This window comes from Mustela putorius, unplaced genomic scaffold (genome assembly GCF_011764305.1).
Source record: "Mustela putorius furo isolate JIRA1106 unplaced genomic scaffold, ASM1176430v1.1 tig00000242_pilon_pilon_pilon, whole genome shotgun sequence".
Lineage (NCBI taxonomy): Eukaryota > Metazoa > Chordata > Mammalia > Carnivora > Mustelidae > Mustela > Mustela putorius.
In genome coordinates, this window is record NW_025421325.1 from 5,241,304 (window position 1) to 5,266,188 (window position 24,885).

Genomic DNA, 24,885 nt, shown 5'->3' on the forward strand with positions numbered 1-24,885 from the left:
ACTAGCGTCCCTCTTTTTAAAAAAATTTGTTTTCTGCTTCATTAATATCTGATCATATTTTCTACATTTTGGGGGGTTTATTTTGCTGTATTTTTTTCCCCTGATTGAAGTGAAAGGTTAGCTTCTTAATTTTAAGCTTTTCAGGTGAATACATTTAAAGCTGCGACTGTCCCTCCCAATTCTGTTTTTTTATATTCAGTGTCATGTGTCTTCATCATTATTATTGAAAAATAATTTCTAACTTCCATAATGATACCCGTTTTGATGTACAGATATCCAAACGTGAGGAATTTGTGTCAAGTAGATTTAAAATAATTAAAAATAGTTTAAAAATAATTTCCAAAATATGAGGAATTTCTGGTTGTTTCAGGTTGACTTAGAACATTATTGTATTGTTGCCAAAGAATATACATTGTGTAATAGTAATATGTTGAAATTTTTTGAGACTTGCACCGTGGCCGGGAGAAAAGCCTTTGTTTTTTTTTTTGGTCAGTGTTCCACCTGTGCTATAGAAGAGTATGTGATGTGTGATGTGAAGCTTTTGGTTAATGTTTTTCTCTATGTCCATCATGTTAAGTTTGTTACTCTCCTGTTGAAATCTCTAGTTTTCCTACTGGTTTTTCTCTCTGTTTGTTTCTGTCAGGTGATAGCAATATATTAAAAATTTTCACTGTGTTTATAGACATCTACTGCCACTTCTTGTCATTCTGTAAATTTTTGCTTATACTTTGATTTCATGTTATTAGGTCATCTCTTTCTGGTGAATTGAACCACCTTTTACTTTGAAGTGATTCTTTTTATTTCCAATTATACTGTTTTCTTTAAAATGCCCTTTGATATCAATATGGGTCCCCAGTTTCCTTCGAATTAAGGATTGCATGATCTTTTTAAAATCCTTTTTCCTCTCAACATTTCTGCATTGATATGTTTTAGCTGATATTCTCATAATTACATAATTACCCTGGCTTTTAAAAATCCAGTGAGATAGTGTTTATCTTTTAAATGGAATATTTTGGGGTGCCTGGGTAGCCCAGTGGGTTAAGCCTCTGCCTTCAGCTCAGGTCATGATCTCAGTCAAGGTCCTGGGATGGAGCTCGGTGTCCGTGTCCGGCTCTCTGCTCAGCAGGGAGCCTGCTTCCCCTTCTCTCTCTGCCTGCCTCTCTGCCTATTTGTGATCTCTCTCTCTGTCAAATAAATAAATAAAAATCTTGAAAAAATTTAAAAAAATGCTTTAAATGGAATATTTTAGTGTATTTACATTAATATAAATATTGTTAAATTTGCATTTCAGTACTTCTAAAACTTAGAACTCTTAAAGTTGTATTTTACTCAGTCTTTGTATCAGTTTATGTATATGCATGAGGATATTTGACAAATTTCTTTTTTATAAGATTTACTTATTTTATTTTATTTATTTATTTTTTTTAATTTTTTTTTTTTTTTAATTTATTTAGTCAGAGAGAGAGAGCGAGAGCGAGCACAGGCAGACAGAGTGGCAGGCAGAGTCAGAGGGAGAGGCAGGCTCCCCGTGGAGCAAGGAGCCCGATGTGGGACTCGATCCCAGGACGCCAGGATCATGACCTGAGCCGAAGGCAGCTGCTTAACCAACTGAGCCACCCAGGCGTCCCAGATTTACTTATTTTAGAGGGAGAGAGAGAAAATGTGAGTGGGGGAGGGGGAGATGGAAAGAGAATATCAAGCAGACTCTGTGCTGACTTTGGAGCCCGACATGGGACTTGATCCCCAGGACACTGAGGTCAGGATCTAAGCTGAAACCAAGAGTTGGATTCTTTTTTTTTTTTTTTTTTTAAAGATTTTATTTATTTGACAGAGAGAGATCACAAGTAGGCAGAGAGGCAGGAGAGAGGAAGGGAAGCAGGCTCCCTGCCGAGCAGAGAGCCTGAAGCGGGACTCGATCCCAGGACTCTGAGATCATGACCTGAGCCGAAGGCAGCGGCTTAACCCACTGAGCCACCCAGGCGCCCCCAAGAGTTGGATTCTTTTTTTTTTTTTTTTTTTTTTAAAGATTTTATTTATTTATTTGACAGAGAGAGATCACAAGTAGGCAGAGAGGTAGGCAGAGAGAGAGAGGAGGAAGCAGGCTCCCCGCTGAGCAGAAAGCCCGATGCGGGACTCGATCCCAGGACCCTGAGATCATGACCTGAGCCGAAGGCAGCGGCTTAACCCACTGAGCCACCCAGGCGCCCCAAGAGTTGGATTCTTAATCGACTCTGTTCCCCAGGTAGCCCTTGACAAATTTCTTGCAAAGGAATTGCTTAGACATTAAAAATATTGGCCATTTTAGTCCTCTCTCTTTTTTTTTTTTTCGTATTTTTTGTTTCTGATTTCTTTTTTTAAAGATTTATTTATTTATTTACTTGAGAGAGAGACAGGGAGAGAGAACATGAGCGAGGAGAAGGTCAGAGGGAGAAGCAGACTCTCCATGGAGCTGGGAGCCTGATACAGGACTCAATCCCGGGATTCCGGGATCATGACCTGAGCCGAAGGCAGTCGTCCAACCAACTGAGCCACCCAGGCATCCCTGTTTCTGATTTTTAAAAATGATTATTTGGTATTTATGAAAGAAACTTTTATTCATGTTTTTAATCTTAAGATAGATTATTTGGGCAACCAGACAGCCATGTTGAGAACTAAAACATTTTATGTTTGTGAGATATGAATATTGCAAAAGCATTCTGTGTTCTTTTCAATTTATTTTCTGGCTTGTCATTTCTGAAGAATTTCCATGTTCTTTCTTTTCTGCAGTAACTTTGCAGCTAACTGTGTAGCTTGAATTGATTTTCTTGAAAGCTTTGCTACCTCTTTTTTCTCTGGTGCTTTTGCTCAGGGAGGAGAATTGACAACACAAGTTAAAGTTTAATGTCATATAGTGTGTCAAATACAAATGTAAAGCAGCTATACTTAATGGAATGTAAACTACAGTTAATCTGATACTTCTAGTAGTAATATATTCAGTTTGAGGAGTAAAGGATGTAATTTTTTGTTAATGTTTATCTCATAAAAGTGATTTTATTTATAAACATTTCTTTTAAAAAGTATCTTCTATACAAAGGCACAGGGAAGAGATTATGTATCTTTTCGCTCTCAACACTAAAATAATTATCAGTTTATGGCTAATTTTGTTTTATCTCTACTTTCTATTATTTTGAAATACATCTGAGGCATCATATCGTTTTATTTTATTTTATTTTAATATTTTATATATTATTTATTTGATAGAGAGAGAGAAATCACAAGCAGGCAGAGAGGCAAGCAGAGGGAGAGGGAGAAGAGGCTCCCGGTCGAGCAGAGGGCCCGACTAGTGGCCCGATCCCAGGAACCTTAGATCTTGACCCCGAGCCGAAGGCAGAGGCTTAACCAGCTGATCCACCCAGGCGCCTCTGAAGCATCATATCATTTTAGATATATAGATGTTATACTGATAGAGTCTCACATTATTCAAACTTTAGTCAGGCTCATCTGGATTCTTTTCCGAACTGGGTCTCAACTTTGGTCTGTTTTTATGTTGCTTCATTTTGGCAATTATCTTGGCCAAGTTGGTTTAACCAGAATTCTGTACTCTTAATACCCTTGGGTTAGCCCCCACCATCCTCCCAGTGATGTCCTATCACCCTGGGCTCTCTTCAGCAAGAATTCTGTTCCATCTGTTTATCCAGAATCCCCGTTACTCCCAAGTGTTTCCTCTTAGTAATTTTTCATCCACTGAACACCCCAAGCCCCTTCTCCTTGGCTATAAATTCCCACTGTTTCTTGTTGTATTGGAAATTGAGCCATATTCTGTTATTGAAATCTCTTTTCCCCTTTTGCAGTAGTCATAAATAAAATCTGTTTTTACTCTTTTTAGCTCTTGTACAGTTACATATTTCATTATGTATCTCTAAAACATAAGAATTCTTTTAAAGGCTATTATCAAATCGCTTCTTGGTCTTTTGGCTAAGATCAAGTGTAAAGGCAGTTATCACATCTAAAATATATGATTGCTTAAAATCACGTATCTTGTTTATTTTTTTCTCCAATTGTTTCATAAAAAATTGTTCTTTGAGATTGATATAACTTTAGGATCTTTTGTTTTGCTTAGTTTTAATTTCTCTAGGTTTCTTCCCTTTTTTTTTCTTACTGTGTATTTGTTGAAGAAATTATCATTTGTTTCCAAGTTTGGGTTTTCCTGATTATGTACCTGAGCAGTCATTTAATATGTTTCTCTGTTTCCTGTACTTCCTGTAAACTGGTAGTTAGATCTAAGGGTAAAAAACATTTTTTCTCTAAAGATTTTATTTTTATTTGAGAGAACATGAGAGAGGGAGACAGCACAGAGGGAGAGGGAGAAGCAGACTCTCACCGCTGAGCACAGAGGCCCACATGGGGCTCAAGGCAGGCTCAGATCCCAGGACCCTGAGACCATGACTTGAGTCAAAGGCAGACACTTAACTGACTGAGCCATCCAGGTGCCCCCATTTTTTTTTCTTTTGTACTTTTAATGTTGTAGATTCTTGGATCATGTGTATAGAAGGGACTTAAAGATTGAACATTGTAATATTGTAGTTATATTTGTATGGTTAGAATACCATAGTCCTCTATTTTACCTCCCTGATTTACACATCTCAGAGAGGTTGTGGTTTATCTGGAATCCCACAACAAGTTGAGGTTAGAATGGAGGGTGCATTTGGAAGTAGAAATATCTTCCCCTTCTGAATTTTTTTTTTTAAGATTTTTATTTATTTATTTGACAGATCACAAGTAGGCAGAGAGGCAGGCAAGCAGAGAGAGAGGAGGAAGCCGGCTCCCCACCAAGCAGAGAGCCCAATGCGGGGCTCGATCCCAGGACCCTGGGATCATGACCTGAGCTGCCCTTCTGAATTTTTAAGTCCTTTTTTATGTTGCTGCTTTAATGTTTTTGTTCTTCAGATATTCCATTCAGAATATTATCCCGCTACAAATCCCCTAGCTGTGCCTATGAATTCTTAAATTTGTCTTTTGTTCTCTTTCCACTTGATCTCCACGCTGACTATAGTTCAGTTTGTTAATCTGATAATACCTAATCTGTGTCAAAGTCCTCTTTTGCCACACCTTCAAATCTACCCTGTCTTTTTCTAAAGCCCTTTAGCCCTGAGTAATAATCCTTTGCTTTAAGAAAAAATACAGCCATGGACCATAGGCATGAGAGATTTGTTTACTTTTTTTTTTTTTTTTAAGATTTTATTTATTTGGGGTGCCTGGGTGGCTCAGTCATTTTGGGCATCTGCCTTAGGCTCCGGTTGTGATCCTGGGATCAAGCCCCGCATCAGGCTCCCTGCTCAGTGGGAGGCCTGCTTCTCACTCTCCCACTCTCCCTGCTTATGTTCCCTCTCTCATTGTGTTTCTCTCTGCCAAATAAATAAAATCTTTAAAAAAGAAATAAAGATTTTATTTATTTATTAGAGAGAGAGAGCACAATCAGGGGGAGTGGCAGGCAGAGGGAGAGGGAGAGGGAGAAGTAGGCTCCTTTCCGAGCAGGGTAAGCCTGTCATGGGACTCGATTCTGAGACTCTGAGATCGTGACCTGAGCCGGAGGCAGTGGCTTAAAGCTGAGCCACCCCAACACCCTACTTTTTTTTTTTTTTTAAAGATTTTATTTAATTTTTTTTGGAGAGAGAGCACAAGCAGGGGGAGTGGCAGGCAGAGCAGGCAGAGGGAGAAGCAGGCTCCCCGCTGAGCAAGGAGCCCCATGTGGGACTCAATCCTAGGATCTTGAGCTGAACAGAAGGCAGCGGATTAACCAACTGAGCCACACATGTGTCCCAAGATTTGTTTACTTTTGAAAATTTTTTTTAACTTTTAGATTTATTATTACAAAAGTAGCATAATTATTAAAAATTTCAATAGTAATATATTTGCTTAAAAATTAAAACAGTGTGGAACCACATAAAGTAAAAACCAAATGTACCATGATCCTCCTCACTTCTACCTCTTTCCTTCCTCAGTGATAAGGATTATTAAGAGTTTGGTGTGCCTCATTCTAGATTTTATACAAATATAATTTATATATTATATATTCTCATACACATGTACAAAAGTTTTGTTCTTTAAAAATAATTCAAAATTTTGTGCTTATGTTCAAAGTTACTTATGTAACATGGTTAGTATATTTTATAGGGAAGGTATTCTTCCTCCTATAGTTAATGCTAGCTAGCTTTAATTTTCATTTTTCCTTTACGACTGAGTTGTAAATCAGGAAAAACAAGTTAAGAGGGGAAATACCAGGAAAATTTACAGAGAGATTTTCATTTTACATAAAGATGTGGAGCAATGAATGCTATATGGCATATATTTTTTAGAAGTCTTATAACAGTATATACCAAAGGACCAGAAAGGAAGACATTTATATTTAATTTAGTGAAGTTAGCTCATTGTCAAAATTTTATGTATAAAAAAAAATCAAAATTTGGAAAATACAGAAAACAGGAAAAAAAAACCCATCCATAGTCTTATAGTAAATGTCAATAGCCAAAATCAGAATTAGATAGAATATTCCTATTATAATATTTTATCTAGCCTATATTTCTTTCCTAGAATCCTTTTTCGTAAATCTCAGGTGACTCTTTATATGAAGGGCTAGCTTTCTCTGAGGTTCAAACTTTTTGAAGTCTAAAACTTTATTTAACCTAATTTTTAAAAGAATCCCAAATAACAAATAGAATTACTCTCTTTTTACTGCCACGTGAGTGCTTTATTTCCTTCCCCTCCCCAGTTCTCACACAAATGCTTTGGCATGGAGTGGACCTTAAAGTTTGGCTCATTCAGTACTTAGGGAAACAAATTTTACAGAGACTCGTAGTCCTATGGAATTGCTTCTAACCAGTAACACATCTTAATTTAGTGGCACTGCAGCAACATAGCTATTTCGGGAGAATCTAGCCTAGAGGAATCACCTCAGAGGAACTGTAAAAATGTGAATTCAAATGAACATCAGCTTTTTTTTCTCCTCCCCAGAATGATGGATTGAAGCAAAAAGTTACTTTCATTTCTGAATTTCATAAAAATTTAAGAGTCAGTTGGAGTATACTTTGAGACATATTTTACTCAAAGTCTTTTCTTGAAGCACAAAATCTTTGTGAGGTAGGAAAAGTAGGAAAATAGAAGAGAAAAAACTCTTACCCAGTAAATCATTTTGCATAGTTTCACAAATAATAGCTAAGTTATGGGTATATTGTTAAGTTTTCTTCTAAAAAACAAGCATGTCTTTCCTTAAAGGAAGGAAACAAGGGGCTGCTAGAGAGGATTAGGGAGATAAAACACTATTCAACTGTTAAATTACTAAAGTTTTTTAATCCACAGAAGTCTGTAGTACATTTCAGAATTAAGATTAAACTTAAAAAAAAAAAAAAAAGAATAGACTTTTAAAACCAAGTCTCGAAGCTTTTGGTATGTATGTAAAATTTAGCACATTTTTATTATAAAAACATACAACCTTAACAGTATGTCCCTCCCATTTTTTTTTTTTTACATCAGAAATGAAAAGGGGCATTGTCTATATCCAGTATTTCCTTTTCACATCTCTGTATTAAATACTTTGTGTCCCTTATATTTATCTTAAAATGGAAAATAAAGAATGTTTTTATTGTTTTGCTGTAGTTGCCATTGATGTTATAGAAGCTGTATTAAAATTCTCAAACCAGTTTTGTCTGTTTTACTTGGAGCTTAGTCATCATCATACGTAGCAGGACCTGATTAAGAAGGCTGTTCCGCCTCTAAGCCTTGCTAGATTGTAGCCACTAGCAACCAGGCTGCAATAATTTCCCTTTGATGACATCATCCACTGTGGAAGAACCCAGTTGCTTCAGCGAATCGAACTACATACAGTTCTAACCCTCATCAAATATGGCATCTCCCTTGCCGGCTGCAGCAGGGGTGGAAGAAATGCCAGTGTTTTTTTGAGCTAGCGAGCTTTTCTTTTCTTTTTCTTCTTCTTTTTAAAAATTCTAATCATGGATGCTTCTTCCGATCCCTATTTGCCTTATGACGGGGGAGGAGACTGTATTCCCTTGAGGGAATTACATAAAAGAGGTAATACCATCCCCTTGCTGTGAATCCTCTGTTGGTATGTTTTGCATGTGGCTGGGCGGTTCTCTAGTTTAAACAGGTCCTGGATTGTCCTTTAAATATTGCAGTACGTTGTTTAGTTGCCCTGGAATGTTAGTAAGGGGCAAATGGAGTTTTCTGAATGGCTCTGTAGTCGTCCCTGATTGTTTTCTCTGTGCAGATTAGTACTGCTTCAGATCACATCGGACTCAGACTCGGACTCTGACTCCATCTTCTATGTGAAAATCCTCTTTCTGTTTAACTGCGAAAATGAATTAATCCGCTTTTATAGGTAACTAGAGTCATGTTAGCACCTAAAAAGTAATGTTTTTCTTCCTTGGAAAACTTACATATTTCCTTTAATTTACACAGAGAAATCATGTGTCTGTGCACCTGTGTGTTTCAGCCAGTTACCATGTAGCCACCACCAAGTAAATTTATAGTAAAAGCTCTGCCCTCATTTTAAAACACTTTACAGTGGCAAAATAGATGGACAATTTTATATTAATATTTTTCATTTAATATGTATTTCAGCTGATTAACATTAATTACATTGTTTCCTACAGGTATTTCATAAAAATTGATGATTAAAAACAATAAGGGTGATTTTTACACACCAGAATAAATAATAGTAGTTTGTAAAAGCCGGAAAAGCACCCAGCATTCATGTAAATCTTTCGGAAGGTGCTGCCTGGGTGTTCGTATAACTGATTTGTGTTAATAAAATTGCCCTTTTAAAATTTTTCTTAAACTAATCTAAAAATAGACTGGTTGGTAGTTGTTCTAGAAAAAAAATTGAACCTTAAGGAAAATCTCTTATCTTGTTGATTTCATTTATGAGCCACGTTAATTTGAATTACTGCATGATAGTATAAACTCATTTTATGGTTTAACCCATATTTATTTAACTCATTATTTATGAAGCAAAAAAGGAAGTCATGATTTTCCTGAACATATTTAGCCTGCTATTTAAAATATAGTTTGTACTCTGGTAATACCTTTTTTTTCCTTTTTAGTATTAAGTTCCATTAGCATTAGAAAATGTTAATGTATTCAGCAAGTATTTATTGATTACATTGTGTCTGCTAGGTACTATTTTAGGCTCTGAACAGTTGTAACATTGAATATCCTGTAGTATTCTGTTGTTAGTGAAAGCTTACTTTTCAGATTTTGAGGAAAAATTATATGAAGATCATGTTAACATATAGTGTACGTCTCCTACAGAGTTGCTGTCGATAAAATTTCTCTAAGTATGTATTACACTTTTAAACATTTGGGAAATATCTAAAAGCTTAGAGAAGAAAATATATTTCTCATAATCTTACCACGTAGAGGTTTTTTTGTTTTGTTTTTTAATTTTTCACTTCTTTATATGTTCATAAACTCCTCTTTTTTCTAGGTTTTCATCATTCCTTTTCTGGTAAGGATTTCTTTAAACAGGAAGCAATGTGAATGAATGGTAATAGTTCAAATGTCACAGTATTTGCTAATCAGTAATTAAACTGTAAAACAAGACAAACTGTGTTTTCTCCTCAGCTATTACAACTGTTTGTTGATGGTGATAAACCAGAAAGCCTGGGCTTGGGAAATTTTAATTCTCAGTGTTAAGCTTGACATTCTTTGAACTTACTATGGACTCACCTCTATATGAGATATGCAAATAATAAGAAATAAGCCAAAATTTATGTGAGCATGAGGCGTGGTTATTGATGTGATTATTACTAAAACATAAGCTTTTTGTTTCTCTTGTATTTTCATAAATAGTCTTTTAGGAATCTTGCTTAAGGTCTAAATTAGGCATGTTCTTAGCAGCCCAAATAGGTTTCTTATTCCTTGATGAGACTTACTATAATATAAGCCAATTTTTTTGAAGTTAACATTGTGTCTTTGTAGTGCAGATCAGTCAGTTATTAGGCTCACTTGACTGTACTGTGGTATCCTGATATCTACAGATAAGAGGTTATTTGTTTTCCATAATTTGTGACCTACTGTAGCCATGGGTCAACACAAAGGAACTGGAGATGTAGAAACAAGCAGCTGGCATAAATCAAGAAAACTGAATCACCTTGCTTAGGAGGACAAAATTATAATGACTAGAAATAGGCTGATGGAGAATGAAGAGGCAGCTAATCAAAATGTAAAATTATAAAGGATATCAATAAAGTAAACATGAATCTGTTACTGAATCTCTCAGTGCTAGAGTTAGGGACTACCTTTGTGGAGTAAATAAAATTCAGTTCTAATTTTCAAGGTGAGGTGGTAGATGATGAAGCTTCCTACTTAAGTTTCTGTCTGATAATATATAGACTGGAAATTAAGTAAATTAAACATAGAATTAATTAAATGTTATTGGTAGATTAGAAATTCATATGGCATCTTAAAAATAGCCATTTTTGAGATAAATTTCCTATACAGAAACTATGACGTTTTCTCATACAATGTCTTTTCCATTTTAATAAGGAAAAAAATTTAAAAATTTGTTGATTTGGATTATTAATTTTAATACTTGGACTTTTTCTTAATTTGTTCATGAAGTCTAAGTAATTTGGAGAGTTGAATTCTTTTCTTCTACCAGGCCTTTTTTTGGGATTTCTTTTGGACTTTGAGCCTCCTTTTACTCCATCTTTAAAAATTATTTGAATATTAAATGTTTCGTTCAAGTATTTATTGAGTTCTGTTAGGTGCTATGGAGAATGCTGGTGGTAGTAACTGTAATATTAATAATAGCTAATACTTAGTTTGGAATTTACTGTTTGCCAGATATTTTTGTAAGAGCTTTAGGTATATTCATTCATGTGTACAAATCATTTAATTCCTCTCATAGTCTTGTGACTTAGATACTGTTAGAATCCCCATTTTCCTGTTGATAAAACTGAGGTAAAGAAATCATAAAGAGTAGTCAGGGTTCAATCCAAATGATATGGTTTATCCTCCAATTGTGGGGAAATACTTCTTCTTACTAGGTATATCCCTGTAATTCTTGACATTTGAAGCTTGGCAGGGGCATAAGAAAGCTTCCCAAGTTTAAAAACAAAAAAAGCCAAAGCCCATGGAAATTAATCAATTTCTGGGGAATGGTATAGAGTGCATGGTCTGTGGGATTTTAGGGGAGGAAGATATCAGTCTTCTTTTGACAAGTGCGATCTATCATAGTAGTCCCAAGTGCTTAAGTACACAAGGGAATTTGATAGGACATTCCTGGTAGAAAGGATAGAATGAATAAATGCTCTGATGGGAGTAAATTCGTAGTTATGTTGTTTCCTGATTAGTTTTTATCAGCAGGTCAGTTAAGGGAGGCAGTATAGGTAGGCAGAAAAGTGCTGGATTCTAGAGGAGATTGAATGCCAGACAGATGATGGTCTTAAAGCACAAAACGTGGGGACTTCCTATTGAAATAAATGTTTGGAGTCTTAATTTTCTCCCTGAAGTCATTTCGTGATATTCATTAGCTCAGAAATGTATTTGAGTAAAGCTTTTTTGTTACTATTATAATAGGTGAGTTTTTCATTTTTATTTCCTCCAAAATATCATTACTTAGCATTTTCTGGCACATTATTTTGGAAATCCAGGTGTTAGGTGATATTTTTACTGCCAAAGGGTCATTCTCTAGGCTCTTTGTAAAATGATTTTAGGATCCAGGTCCTTACTGTACTTCCATTACTTCTTTTAGCCAACTAGAAAATTAATTCTCTTCTTATAAATTTATTCATCTAAGTATCTGTAAAATTAAAAGAACAAATATTCTTTATTTGATGTCAGAAACTCTTTGTAGTCTAAAACAATAGTGTAAAAACAAAGCCTGTATTTAAATTTATTTTGCTCATGGTATCTGGATTTAAAACTTTCAATAAAATCTGGTTCATATTACATTACTATCTCTAGCTCTATTTTCTAAAAATAACTGACATTTTACTATGATTAATTTTATATCTCACTGCTTGTTAAGTCAGAAATGCTTTGTGTATCAAGATTTCAAAATGTGAGCAGATCTCCTGCCATGCAGAGTAATTTTGTAATTTTGGCTATTTTTCTGGCATTAAGGTCTCTGCTTTGTGTCTACACAAAGCCACAGGAGACTGGTGGCTTAAGTTATATTTTAAAGTTTGGTTTTGTTTTTAAATAAACATATGTTTAATTTGTAATTTTTTGGAGTCCATTACAACCTTAATTAAATAAAAAAGATTTTGTTTCTATCCTTTATTTCCCTTGCCACTTAAGAAAGCCAATTTTATGTCTTTTATTCATGTAATACACAGATTATCTTACATTCAGCGATAATAAATGAACATGGAATTTGTTTCCAATTATACAGGTGTCTTACTACCCACTTTATCATCTCTGCCTTAGGATGTAGGCTTTTTAGTTTGGGGTGGCAATGGAACAGAGAAGAAAACAGTGAATTGAGTAATGGACTCAGCATTGCTACTGACTGGTGTGTATCTTTGGTGAACTTCTTCGGAATTTGGTTTTAATGACCAAGACTTTACAACTTAAGTCCTAGTTAAATATGAGTGTGGGTGGCAGAACAAGTTTCAAGAGCATATACTTTATTCATTTATCCAGTGGACATTTGATTGACAACCTACTATGCACTTAGCACTGTACTTGCCATTAACCTTTTTAATCTTTCATTTGGGAGTCTGCTAACATTCTGGAACTTCCACTATCAACTTACATTTACTTTCTCCTCCCTCAAGAGGATGACCATTTCTTATCACTAAGGTCACAGAGGCAAGAAAAAAAAAACACAACGGGGACTAGACTTCCTGTTCTTAATATACGGAAGAAACTGGGTACTCAGAATATGTAAAATTTTGGATTTCTGCCTGTCTTTCTTCATAATTAAAAAAAAGTGTATGTATTGTGTGAATGATAGGACAGTAGTCTGCATTATGACTTTATTTAAAGATTTTTATTTATTTATTTGACAGAGAGAGACACACGAGAGAGGGAATAAAAGCAGAAGGAGTGGGAGAGGGAGAAACAGGCTTCCCGCTGAGCAGGGAGCCTGATGTGGGGCTCGATGCCGGGCTTGATGGGGGGCTCAATCCCAGGACCCTGGGATCATGACCTGAGCCGAAGGCAGACACTTAATGACTGAGCCACCCAGGCACCCCTGCATTATGACTTTAAATGCCAGGGATCACATCTCCCCCATCTTTTGAGATGGACACTAGACATAATAAGTTCTAGTCTTAGTGAATAAATGTATATGTACTTTTTCATCCCAGCCTATTATTTGGCTGTTCCCCTTGGAGAAAAGACTTAGGCTACTGAACACATGTGACTATGAAATTCACTAAAAAACTTAGTTTAAGGTATAGCAGGTACTTTTTTTTTCAGTTCAGTTTAACAAATATTTAATAAATATAGAGTTTTCTGTGGAAAAGCAGATCATTTTATTAATGTCTATTTTTTAGTTCAGTGTTTGTTAAGTTGCAGATTTTAACATGTTGGTCATGAAATCAACTGGGTTGTGACTAGTATCAAAAAAAGAGAAAGGACATAGTAAAATATGACTTATTTGCCAAAATAAGTATCCTAAGCATTGGTTTTACTTAGGTACATATCTGTATACTTTTCTCATGTCATTGAGAAATGTTTCTTGCTATGGGCCACAATCACAAAAGTTTGAAAAACAGTTTCTAAGTATACACCTGGAGGGGCAGTTAGCTCTCCCTGGGATAAGGTAGGCTTCTTATGGCCCACGGAATGACCTGACAACGAGAGTGGGGTGTGTTATTTTCATTAGACCCCTGTTAAAACACAGGGACATGAGTGCTGGTAACAAAGCAGTGCCCATGACTATTGTTGAAACAGTTTTTCAGTGTAGCATTTTAAATAATATAGGACAAGTGCTCTGGAACCAAAGGCAAAGAAGGATGATAACGGTGAAGGGTAGGATTGCATTAATCGTCTAAAAGCTAAGTGCACGTGCACAAGTGTTTGGGAGAAGACTCTTCGTAAGAGTTCTTAACTTACTAGGGGAGAAGAGTGTCCACATATCATATAAGTATATACAGGCAGACAAACTAACTATGAAATTACTTTTTAGTCAGTATTCCGTAGTGCTAAGAAATGCCTTTGGAATGAAATTGCTTGAATGTGAATCTCTGTTATACTTAACTCTCTGTGTTTTGTTTTTCTGATTTATGAAATGGAGTAATTCTTATTTCATGGGTTTGTTGTGAAAATTAAATAAGCTAATATATGTAAAGTGCCAAGAACAATATCCGGTGGGCCAAGTGCCAAGAACAGTGTAGATATTGTTTTATTGTTGTTAGATACCAGATAACTGTGTCTGGCTTCTAGGTATGAAAGATTTTTTAAAAATTCTGATGTAGTCTAGTGTTATCTGTTACCTCTTTTGTCACTTGTGCTTTGGTGTTATTTTTGCAAAACCACTGCCTAACCCAAGGTCATAAGCATTTACTCTGTTTTAAGAGTTTTATAGTTTTAGTTAGCCCTTAAGTTTATATCTATGATCCATTTTGAGTTAATTTTATGGTAGTATGAGGTACAGGTCTAGCTTTTTTCTTTTGCATGTGGATAGCCAGTTGTACCAGCATTATTTATTGAAAAGACCAACTTGTTTTTTTGTTTGTTTAGATTACTCATACCAGTAAGTGAATTTTTGTTTACATAGGTATGTATGAATTTTTTGTACATAACTTTATAGAAGCATTTTTCGTAATAGCCAAAAAGGAGGAAACAATCTAAATGTCCATCAGTGGATGAATGGATAAATAAAATGCAGAATATTCATAAGTATAATATTCACTCATAACAAGTAATAAAGTACTGATACATGCTGCAACATGCATGAACCTTGAAAACATTATGGTAAATAAAAGAACCCCAATACATAAAACTATGATTCCATTTATATAAAATGGCAAATAGGCAAATCCATATAGGCAGAAAGTAGGTTAGTAGTTGTTAGGGAATGTGGGTGGTAGAAGAGATAAAAAGTTTTGCATCTGGGGAAAAAATAAACAAGACAAAGTTCTCTTATCAATAAATTTATTTTTGCGGGACACCTTGGTGGCTCAGCTGTTTTAGGTTTAGGTCATGATCCCAGAGTCCTGGGATCAAGTCCTGCATTGGGCTTCCTGCTCAGCTGGGAGTTTATTTCTCCCTCTCCCTCTTCCTGCTTCTTTCCCTGCTTGTGCAGAAGAAATGAAATCTTCAAAAAATAAAAATAAAAAAGAAGAAATATACAGGAGAAATAAAATCTTCAAAAAAATTTTAAAAAATAGTTTTATTTTTGCAAGAAAACTGCAACTCAGTTAACAGCTCATTGATTGGATAATTTTTCCTGCCTACTGAGCTGTTTTAGTGTTGGTGATACTTGAACTATGGAAATATTGTTGATAATATTTGAATTGCAAAATATCCATTTCATAGAAAGATTGGTTATTGACCATAGATTTTAGAAACGTGTTTCTATGTCCATACAAGCTGGCCGTAATTAGTTAAATTATTTACTGAAAAATCTATAGGATTTTAGATTAGTATACAATTGTAGAATAGCTCATTGTTCAAATTTGTAAGACATTTTCCTCCCCCTTCTTTTTTTTTTTTTTTTTTTTTTTTAAAGATTTTATTTATTTATTCGACAGAGAGAGATCACAAGTAGGCAGAGAGGCAGGCAGAGAGAGAGAGGAGGAAGCAGGCCCCCTGCTGAGCAGAGAGCCCGATGCGGGACTCGATCCCAGGACCCTGAGATCATGACCTGAGCCGAAGGCAGCGGCTTAACCCACTGAGCCACCCAGGCGCCCCCCTCCCCCTTCTTTGTCATTTTGTCAGTCTTCTGGGTTAAAAATAATGCCATATGAATAATATAATGCAGCCTGGTAAAGTTTTGAATACCAGAATATTTGAGTAGAAACAGTAACTCGTGTTTGTTGATTTCCTGTTTATCAGACTTAGTATTAGATATTTTACATGATTTATTTCCAGTTTACACATCGTACTCTAAAAGTGGGTGAAAAAACCCAGTCACCACCAAGAGGTTAGTAAGTAACTTGTGCAGGGTATAGTTACATAGCTAATAGGTGGCAGAGCTGGAATATGACTTTGCTCCAAGGGCATTAAGGTAATGGAATTTCTCTACTAGGTCACTCTGCAAAGAAGGCAGTCTTTTTTCTAGTCTCCCTATCATTCCTCCAGCCATTACGTAGTAGAAGGGTATTCATTGGCATCTGGTAGTCAGACCTCCAGAAACGTTTTTCAATTTTTTTCTTAAATTCAGAAACTGTTACTTTAATTAATTAATTAATTAATTTGGGGGTGGAGGGGGACTAGTACCTTAGATTGATTGTACTTTCTTATAATCCAAGTAGCAGCAGCTGTCCTATCCTTTGGAAGTGAAGTCATTGAAATTAATAGACCCCCAGTGTCTTTGTATCACAGTGCTCAAGACTTACATTTCCAAGAGATAGTTTTATCAGTCTGCCTTGGATCATGTGCCTTTTTCTTAGCTGGGGAGGGGAGGACACCTTGATTGATGCTCTCACCAAGACTGTATGAAATAAGGGATAGAGAGTTCCTAAAAAAATTGGGTTCTGTTACAGAAAGAAAAGGAAGGGGTTTCTAGGTGGGTAGAAACAATAAGGGACCATTATACAAAGAAAAATCCTAATCTGAGGACAGCTCCTGGTTAATGTGGTTATTTTAAGCTTGGAGATATATCTGGTTATTGATACTCAATATCTGGGCACGTTTGAGAAAAAATGTTAAGAACAAGAAAAAAGTTAAAAATTTAAAAATTGGGAAAGAGAGTGACTAATTAGGCTCACATATGTTCATTGCATATACTGTTTGTAAAGCAAACTAACCTGGAGGTTTAACTTACAGTATGTCACAGCAGTTAATCTGAAGTACATTGAAAATGATGTGCATATGCACTTAATGATATGAGATAGTTTTTAGAAAGTATGCACGGTAATGAAGAGCTTGTAAATAAGTGTGGCTAGTATATCATCTATATTTTTTTGTTATAGGAAAATGTTAAAGACTGAAGCCAGTTGCCAGTTTAACTATTATAACTTCTGTTTACTCAGTTCCTCTCCTTGCCTCCCCAGCAAACCTCATGTAGTCATGTAAGGATTGGTTCTTCATCTGTTCTTTTTTCAATCCATGTCTTACTGCAGAAACTCAAACCTTTTCTTACTTAAAGCCTTTGAAACCTGGAAACCTATCTCTTAAACTCAAAGATATGGCTTTTAAAATTTTGCCTTTCTATTGATTTTAAAAGCCTAAATTTGAAACTCAGAAGCCAAAGTAATGACTCTTGTTTTCTGTGCTCTGTTGTGTATTTCTTTTCCTTCGGCAATAATTGCCTCAATAACTGGTAGAAGAAAAATGTGTGGAGAGGACAAGGAAGTAGTGTTGGGTAAGGAACCTTGATCAGTATTTTCAAAAGGTATTCTGGTACACCTCTACCGCTCTCTTTACAGATAAGTAAATGCAAGCTGTATGCGCCTTGAGAAATGGGAAAGCCAAGCTAACTCATGTCATTTTGTGTTAATAGAGTACAACTATAAGGACAGCATTTACTGAGGACAAAGAAACGCATACTCAGGGAAGTATGGCCTGACCACCTTTATTTCATCCCATAAACCTCTTTGTCTTATAGATTTCCCTTTCAGATATCAGCTTTAGGAAATTCGTATAATAATTTTTTAATTAACCAACCCCTGAAGTATTATTTTAGGAAAGAGAGAGATCTAGTTTATGCACATACTCCTGTATGTATGTATTTAAATTTGTGCTTGTGGCATTACCTACAAGATACATGCTTCATTCATGCATAAGATGAAGTTGCGAGGTGAAGCTGGATAACTTGTACTGCATTTTATTAACACACATAAATAATTTGTATTTATCTCATTTTAATATATGTAAGTTAAACTTCAGATGAATCTAGGTTGCAGTGAGCTATATACAAAGAAATGATACATTAGGAATATTTTTAAAATATTGTAATTGTTAGGACACATTATACCTTTAAAATTACTCCAGATGTGGGGTATGTAGGCACTTCTATGATTCTCTCAAAAATGAATGTTCCCTACCCAGTTTAGGATAGAAAGTTTTTCCTTTTCTCCTTCTTCATATTACTCAGATTTCCATGTTTGGCAGAACAAACTATAAAAGAAATATATGAAATGTCAAACATACTGAAATAAAAGTTTGAATTTTTTAAAATAGCCAGCTGATCTTGAATTTTATATAGCACTCCTTTTATAATAATAGATTTTATTAATTAATTTTTCTAATATTGCTAAATTAAGTTTTCTATAAATGTCACTGAGTATGACATCGAGTATGATATTAATTCTTTGGTAGAATTTCTTTTTAAGTTTTCAAATACACAGTCAAAAGACAATATGGAATAAAAGATCATACAGAAAAGCGCATATATGAAAAGTTATACTCATCCTGTACAATATCTTATTTGTTATTATTATAATAGTATTGACTCTATTCCCTATGCTGTATTTTCGTTCTCCATGACTTATTTTATAAATGGTGGTTTGTTTCTCTTAATCCCTTCACTATTTTATCCACCCCCCACCCCCTTCTCCTTTGGCAGTGACCAGTTTTGTATATTTTGAGTCTGTTTCAGTTTTTTGTTTGCTTTGGGATTTAGATTCTACATATAAGTGAAATCATATGTTATTTCTTTTTCTTTTCTCTTTTCTTTTCTTTCCCTCCTTCTTTCTTCCTTTCCATTTCTTTCCTTTTTCCTTTCTCCTTTTCTTTCCTTTCCTTATTTCGGATAGTGTAATACCTTCTAGGTCCATCCATGTTGTTGGAGATGATAATATCTCATTCTTTTTCATAATAGATGAATAATATTCCATTATGTATAGATACTAAAATTCCTTTATCCATTCACCTATCTATGGACACTTAGGTTACTTCCATATCTTAGCTGTTATATGTAATGCTGCAGTAAACATAAAGGTGCATTTATTTTTTCTGATTAGTATTTTCATTTTCTTTAGGTAAATACCCAGAATTGAAATTATTGGGTCATATAGTTTTTCTGTTTTTGAGGATCCTTCATAATGTTTTCCATAGTGGCTCTACCAGTTGCATTCCAACAGTGCATGAAGGTTCCCTTTTTTCCACATCTTCACCACATTTGTTACTAAATTTTATCTCCTTGATACTAGTCATCTGACAGGTATGAGGTTATACCTCACTATGGTTTTGATTTGTGTTTCCCTGATGATGAGTGATATTGAGTTTCCTTTCATGTGTCTGTTGGCCATCTGGATGTCTTCTTTGGAAAAATGTTGATTTAGGTCCTCTGCCTGTGGTTTTTTAATTTTATTTTTTATTAACATATAGTATATTATTAGCCCCAGGGGTCCAGGTCTGTGATTCACCAAGTTTACACACTTCACAGCACTCATCATAGCACATACCTTCCCCAGTGTCCATAACCCAACCACCCTCTCCCTACTCCCCCTCCCCTCGGCAACCCTCAGTTTGTTTTGTGAGATTAAGGGTCTCTTATGGTTTGTCTCCCTCCTGATCCCATCTTGTTTCATTTATTCCTTTCCTACTCCCCAAACCCCCCACATTGCTTCTCAACTTCTCATATCAGGGACATCATTTGATAATTGTCTTTCTCTGATTGATTTATTTTGCTCAGCATAATACCCTCTAGTTCCATCCATGTCGTTGCAAATGGCAAGATTTCATTTTTTTTAAAATCTCTGCCTGTGTTTTAATTGGATTTTTTGGGGGGTGTTCTTTATATAATTTGGATATTAATGCCTTATGAGATATACCATTTGCAAATATCTTCTCCCATTCAGTAAGTTGCCTTTTCATTTTGTTGGTGGTTTCCTTCATAGTGCAAAAGCTTTTCAGTTTGCTGTAGTTCTTGTTGTTCACTTTTTGTTTCATTTCTCTTGTTTGTGGAGGCAGATCTCAGAAAATATTGCTAAGGCTGATGTCCAAGAGTTCACTGCCTATGGGTTTTTGTGTTTGTTTCTTTTTTCTTGTTTTAAGAGCGTTATGGTTCCTGGTCTCACATTTAGATCCTTAATCCATTTTGAGTTTATTTTTGTGTATGATGTATGAAAGAGGTCCAGTTTCATTGTTTTGCATGTAGCTTTCCAGTTTCCCCAACATCGTTTGTTGGGAGACTGTTCTTTCCCCATCAGGTTTTCTTGCCTCCTTTGTTGTAGATTATTTGATCATATAAGTGTGGGTTTGTTTTTGGGCTCTCTATTCTATTCCATCGATCTCTGTGTCATTTTTTTGTGCCAGTATGTTACTATTTTAATTACTATACCTTTGTAGAACATTTAAAATCTGGGATTATGATACCTCCAGCTTTGTTTTTTTCTTAAGATGGCTTTGACTGTCTGTGGTCTTTTGTGGTTCCATGCAAACTTTAGGATTATTTGTTCTACTTCTGTGAAAAATATTATTGTTATTTTTAGTAGGGATTGCTTTTGAAAGTGTAGATTGCTTTGGATAGTATGGACAATTTGACAGTATTAAGTCTTCCAATCCATGAGCATGGTATATCTTTCCATATATTTGTGTTATCTTCAGTTTCTTTCTTCAGCATCTTTCGGTTTTCAGAATACCGGTGTTTCACTTCCTTGGTTAAATTTATTCTTAGGTGTGTGTTTGTTTGTTTGTTTTTTAGATGCCATTGTGAATAGGATTGCTTTCTTAATTTTTTTCTGCTAGTTTTTTATTAGTGTATAGAAATGCAACAGATTTCTCTGTATTGATTATTTATCCTGCAACTTTACTGAATTCATTTATTCTAATAGTTTCTTGATGGTGTCTTTAGGGGTTTCTGTATATGGTATTATATCACCTACAAATAACAACAGTTTTACATCTTCCTTACTGATCTGAATGCCTTTGGTCTTCCAGTACTTGTTGAATAAAAATAGTGAGAGTGCTCTTGTCTCTGATCTTAGTGGAAAAGCTTTTGGCTTTTTACCATTAAGTATAATGTTAGCTGTAGTTTTGTCCTATTTAGTCTTCATTATATTGTAGTATGTTCCCTCTGTACCCACTCTGTTGAGAGCTTTTATCATTAACAAATGTTGGATTTTGTCAAATGCTTTTTCTGCATCTGTTGCGTCTATTGAGATGCTCGTGTGATTTTTATCCATTTTGTTAATGTACAAAACATTGATTTGTGGATTTTTTTTTAAAGATTTTATTTATTTATTTGACAGAGATCACAAGTAGGTGGAGAAGCAGGCAGAGAGAGAGAAGAGGAAGCAGGCTCCCTGCTGAGCAGAGAGCCTGATGTGGGGCTTGATCCCAGGACCCTGGGATCATGACCTGAGCCGAAGGTGGAGGCTTTAACCCACTGAGCCACCCAGGGGCCCTAGAATATGCTTTTTTTAAACACCATTGCTCTGTATGTAGAAGCAAATAGGGATAAAGGGACAGACCGACCTACAAACAGTCTGTTGGGGACAAAAGCTGTTCTGGCTAAATCCCATGCTAACATGTCCTGTAGCAGTCCCAGAAGTTGTAAGGGACAAAACCTAAAAGCCCCAAAGCACAAAATATTGGTTCATAGGGTCCTCTGGTTTAAAAAGTTTGAATCCTTAATTTCTGGTTTTCAGATATTTTGAATTGCTTCATTGTTTTGTAAGTTAGATGTCAGAGTAGTTTCTGCTGAGTAACTTTTAGAAAATCATTAAAGACAAGACCCATAGTTAATGTAAATATTGTTAATTGTATTGCTCTATCTTTTGTTACCTCATGAAAATGAGTATCTACTTTTTTACTTCTGCTTTATGTCTTGGAGTAATATATGCTTCATTTGTTTATCATCTTTGTGGTGCAACAACTTGACAATTCTTATTGTGGGGCTGCTGATGTATTGTGTGGATATATGTTAAGTGGTATAGAAATTTTGCTTTTTATATTTTGAATAGAAGAGCAATTAAGATCAGCAGTCCATGTTTCTTTAACTCTACCCAAATAAAGGCAACATGGGGTGGGGGGAGTTGGAAGTTTTCAAAATATATCATAGTAGACTTTTAAAAAACATTTTTTTAAAATTTCAGTCTTAGAGATGTTGAAAAATAGTGAAAAGAATCCTTTATACCTTTCACCCAGATTTCTGAAATGTTAACATTTTACCACATTTGTTTATTTTCTCTTACTCTTTTTCTCACTGTTCTATGCGCTATTTGCTATGTAACACATACTGTTTTGTGTGTGTATGTGTGTATGTATAATACATCACATAATGTGTTTGTGTGTGTAAATACTTAAGTGTGTATTTCCTTATGAATGAATATTCCCTAATAAATAGCCACAGTACAGTTTTCAAAATCAGAAGATTGATATTGATATGTGCCATTATCTGATTTAGAGACTGTTCACAAATTTTCCAGTTACTTTACTCTGTGCTTTAATGTAAACAAAAAAAACCCCCTTTTTTTCCTTGTCCACATTCTAATAATCTAGAAGCAAGTTACGTTTAGTTGTCATGTCATTTCTCCTTTAATCTAGAACAGTTCCTCAGTCATTCTTTGTCTTTCATGACTGACATTTTTTGAAGAATGTAAGCCATTTATTTTATAGAATTTTCCTCAACTAGTGTTTGTTTTTCCTTTTAAGATTCAGTTTATGCATTTTTGGCCAGAAGTGATGTCATCGTATCAGAAGACCATTGAAGCTTTTGATACGTCCTTCAAAAACATGTTTTAAATTACCAATTTTATTATTGTATAGAAAGCAGAGTCCGAGATTCTCAAATTTGTCCAGACATTATAAATACTCATTATGTTCATTCTCCAGTAGTTTTTTCCTTAAGAAAATTTGTGGCCTTTCAGCCAGCTTTTACCGAGTGGAAATTGCTGAATAAAATCAGGATAGAGAGAGGAAGAAAGAGCTAGTGTAAAAACGCATAAGGTTGTTTTATGTAAATCAACATGGGCTGTTGCAGGGATTGAGCTTTTAAACCCTCAGCCAAGAATGATACATTATTCATTCCTGGAGTACATCTGCCAGAACACTGAGATCAATATACTATTCTTCTTTCAGTAGTTTTATACTTTCCAAGGCAAATATTTCCAAGGCAAATATATCAGATAGGAAGGGAAGGGAGAACCCTGTTCTACCTGGTAGAAGTAAATAGACATTAAGTTTGTTTATAATATTCAGTATTATATTGAGTCAGGGACAATGTTTTTATTACCTTTGTATCTCTTATACTATCTAGAAGAGTGCCATTAAGTACAAAATTCCTAATAAATGTCTTCAGTTGAGTTTAGTTTGTGCTGTAGAGACTTTAGATCAGTGGTTGGGCCAAATGCTGCTCTTCACCTGTTTTGTAAAGTATTACTGAAACACAGCCATACCCACTTATTATATATTATCTGTGATTTCTTTTGTGCTACTGTGGCAGAGTTGTGTTGTTGTGACTATGTGGCCTCCAAAGTATTTACTTCTGGCTCTTTTTTGACCCTTCTTTTGGATTATGAGCACTTTGGCATTAATTTGTTTTTGTTTTCCTTCTAGAGCACACAGTGAGATGTTTTACCACACTGTGTATAACTTAGGGAATAATGCAAGTGTAACTGCAAAAAAATTTTTTTTGGAAGTGGACTTTGCTGGGTTTGAGAGCATCTGTGTATTTAAATTTTGGTAGCTTTGACTTTCCAGAGGGGTTATACCAGTTTATACTTAAACTAATAATTTTGTGGCAAGCGTTCTTTCCCCATAACTTTGCTAACTCAGTGCGTAGTCACCTGTTTAATCTTTACCAGTCTGATAGAGGAAAATGATATTGTAGGTTTGATTTGTATTTCTCTTTTTTTGTGTTGGATTGAACTTTTTAAATTTAAGAGCCATTTTTGTTGGGTTGAGCTTTTAAAATTTAAGTCTTTTTTGTGTCCTTCCTGGTATTAAGTCTCTTAAAAGTATATAGTGAACATGTGTCAAAGATTTATTTACTACTAGTAAGGAAACTAGCTTGATGACAAAGATGACTTAGAAGAGAATGTGTGAGTTGATGAAGTATCGGTGAGAAATTTTCTTACAGGGCAAAAACAAAAACCCTAATACTAGAACTCTTAAGTATTATCTTTTCTACTAAATGAAATTGAATTACATTTTTGCTGGATGAAAACAATAATTTTCAATTTATCAGTCTTCTCTAAGTTATTATCTAACTTTACAGAGTCAATGTCCTAATCCATAGAAAATAATAAATCAAAGTCTTCTGCCTCAGAGCAAAAGATGACTACTAGGCAGGCTTATTTTTGATACTGTAGTATACATTTGTAAGGACATGCTGTGGTCTTTAGCCTTATTTCAAAGTTTTGGATGACTTTTCTTGATGTTTTCCTTCCTCTGTTTTACTACATTTCAAGTGATACTATTTCTTTATGAATTACTAGTAAACTATTAAGAAGGTTACATAGTTCACCATTGTCTCTCATAAAACATACTGTTCTTTTTTTGCTTTGTAGGAACTCATTATACAATGACAAATGGAGGCAGCATTAACAGTTCTACACACTTGCTGGATCTTTTGGATGAACCAATTCCAGGTGTTGGTACATATGATGATTTCCATACTATTGACTGGGTGCGAGAGAAATGTAAAGACAGAGAAAGGCATAGACGGGTAAGTGTTTTCAGTAATTTATAGTGTAGTGTATAACCAGATAATTTAATAATAGATTTTTGCCAGTGATCTCAGGCTACCAAAATATATATCATGCATTAAAGTACATTTAAGTAAATTTCTACATTTTATGAGTAATACATGTTTTTTTTCCTCTC

At 35.0% G+C, this 24,885-nt stretch overlaps 1 protein-coding gene across 4 annotated transcripts in view; it reads left to right on the forward strand.

The window, feature by feature from the left end:
- Positions 1-24,885, forward strand: part of CLCN3 (chloride voltage-gated channel 3) — a 101,065-nt gene that overhangs the window by 31,915 nt on the left and 44,265 nt on the right. For 2 of the 4 annotated variants that reach the window (XM_004758101.3, XM_004758104.3), the window contains exon 3: positions 24,570-24,727. In XM_004758101.3, the coding sequence (XP_004758158.1) occupies positions 24,570-24,727 (158 nt within the window). Of the gene's footprint in view, positions 1-7,812; positions 8,065-24,569; positions 24,728-24,885 lie in introns of those variants that run through there. The other 2 variants (XM_004758103.3, XM_004758105.3) reach the window with 2 other exon arrangements.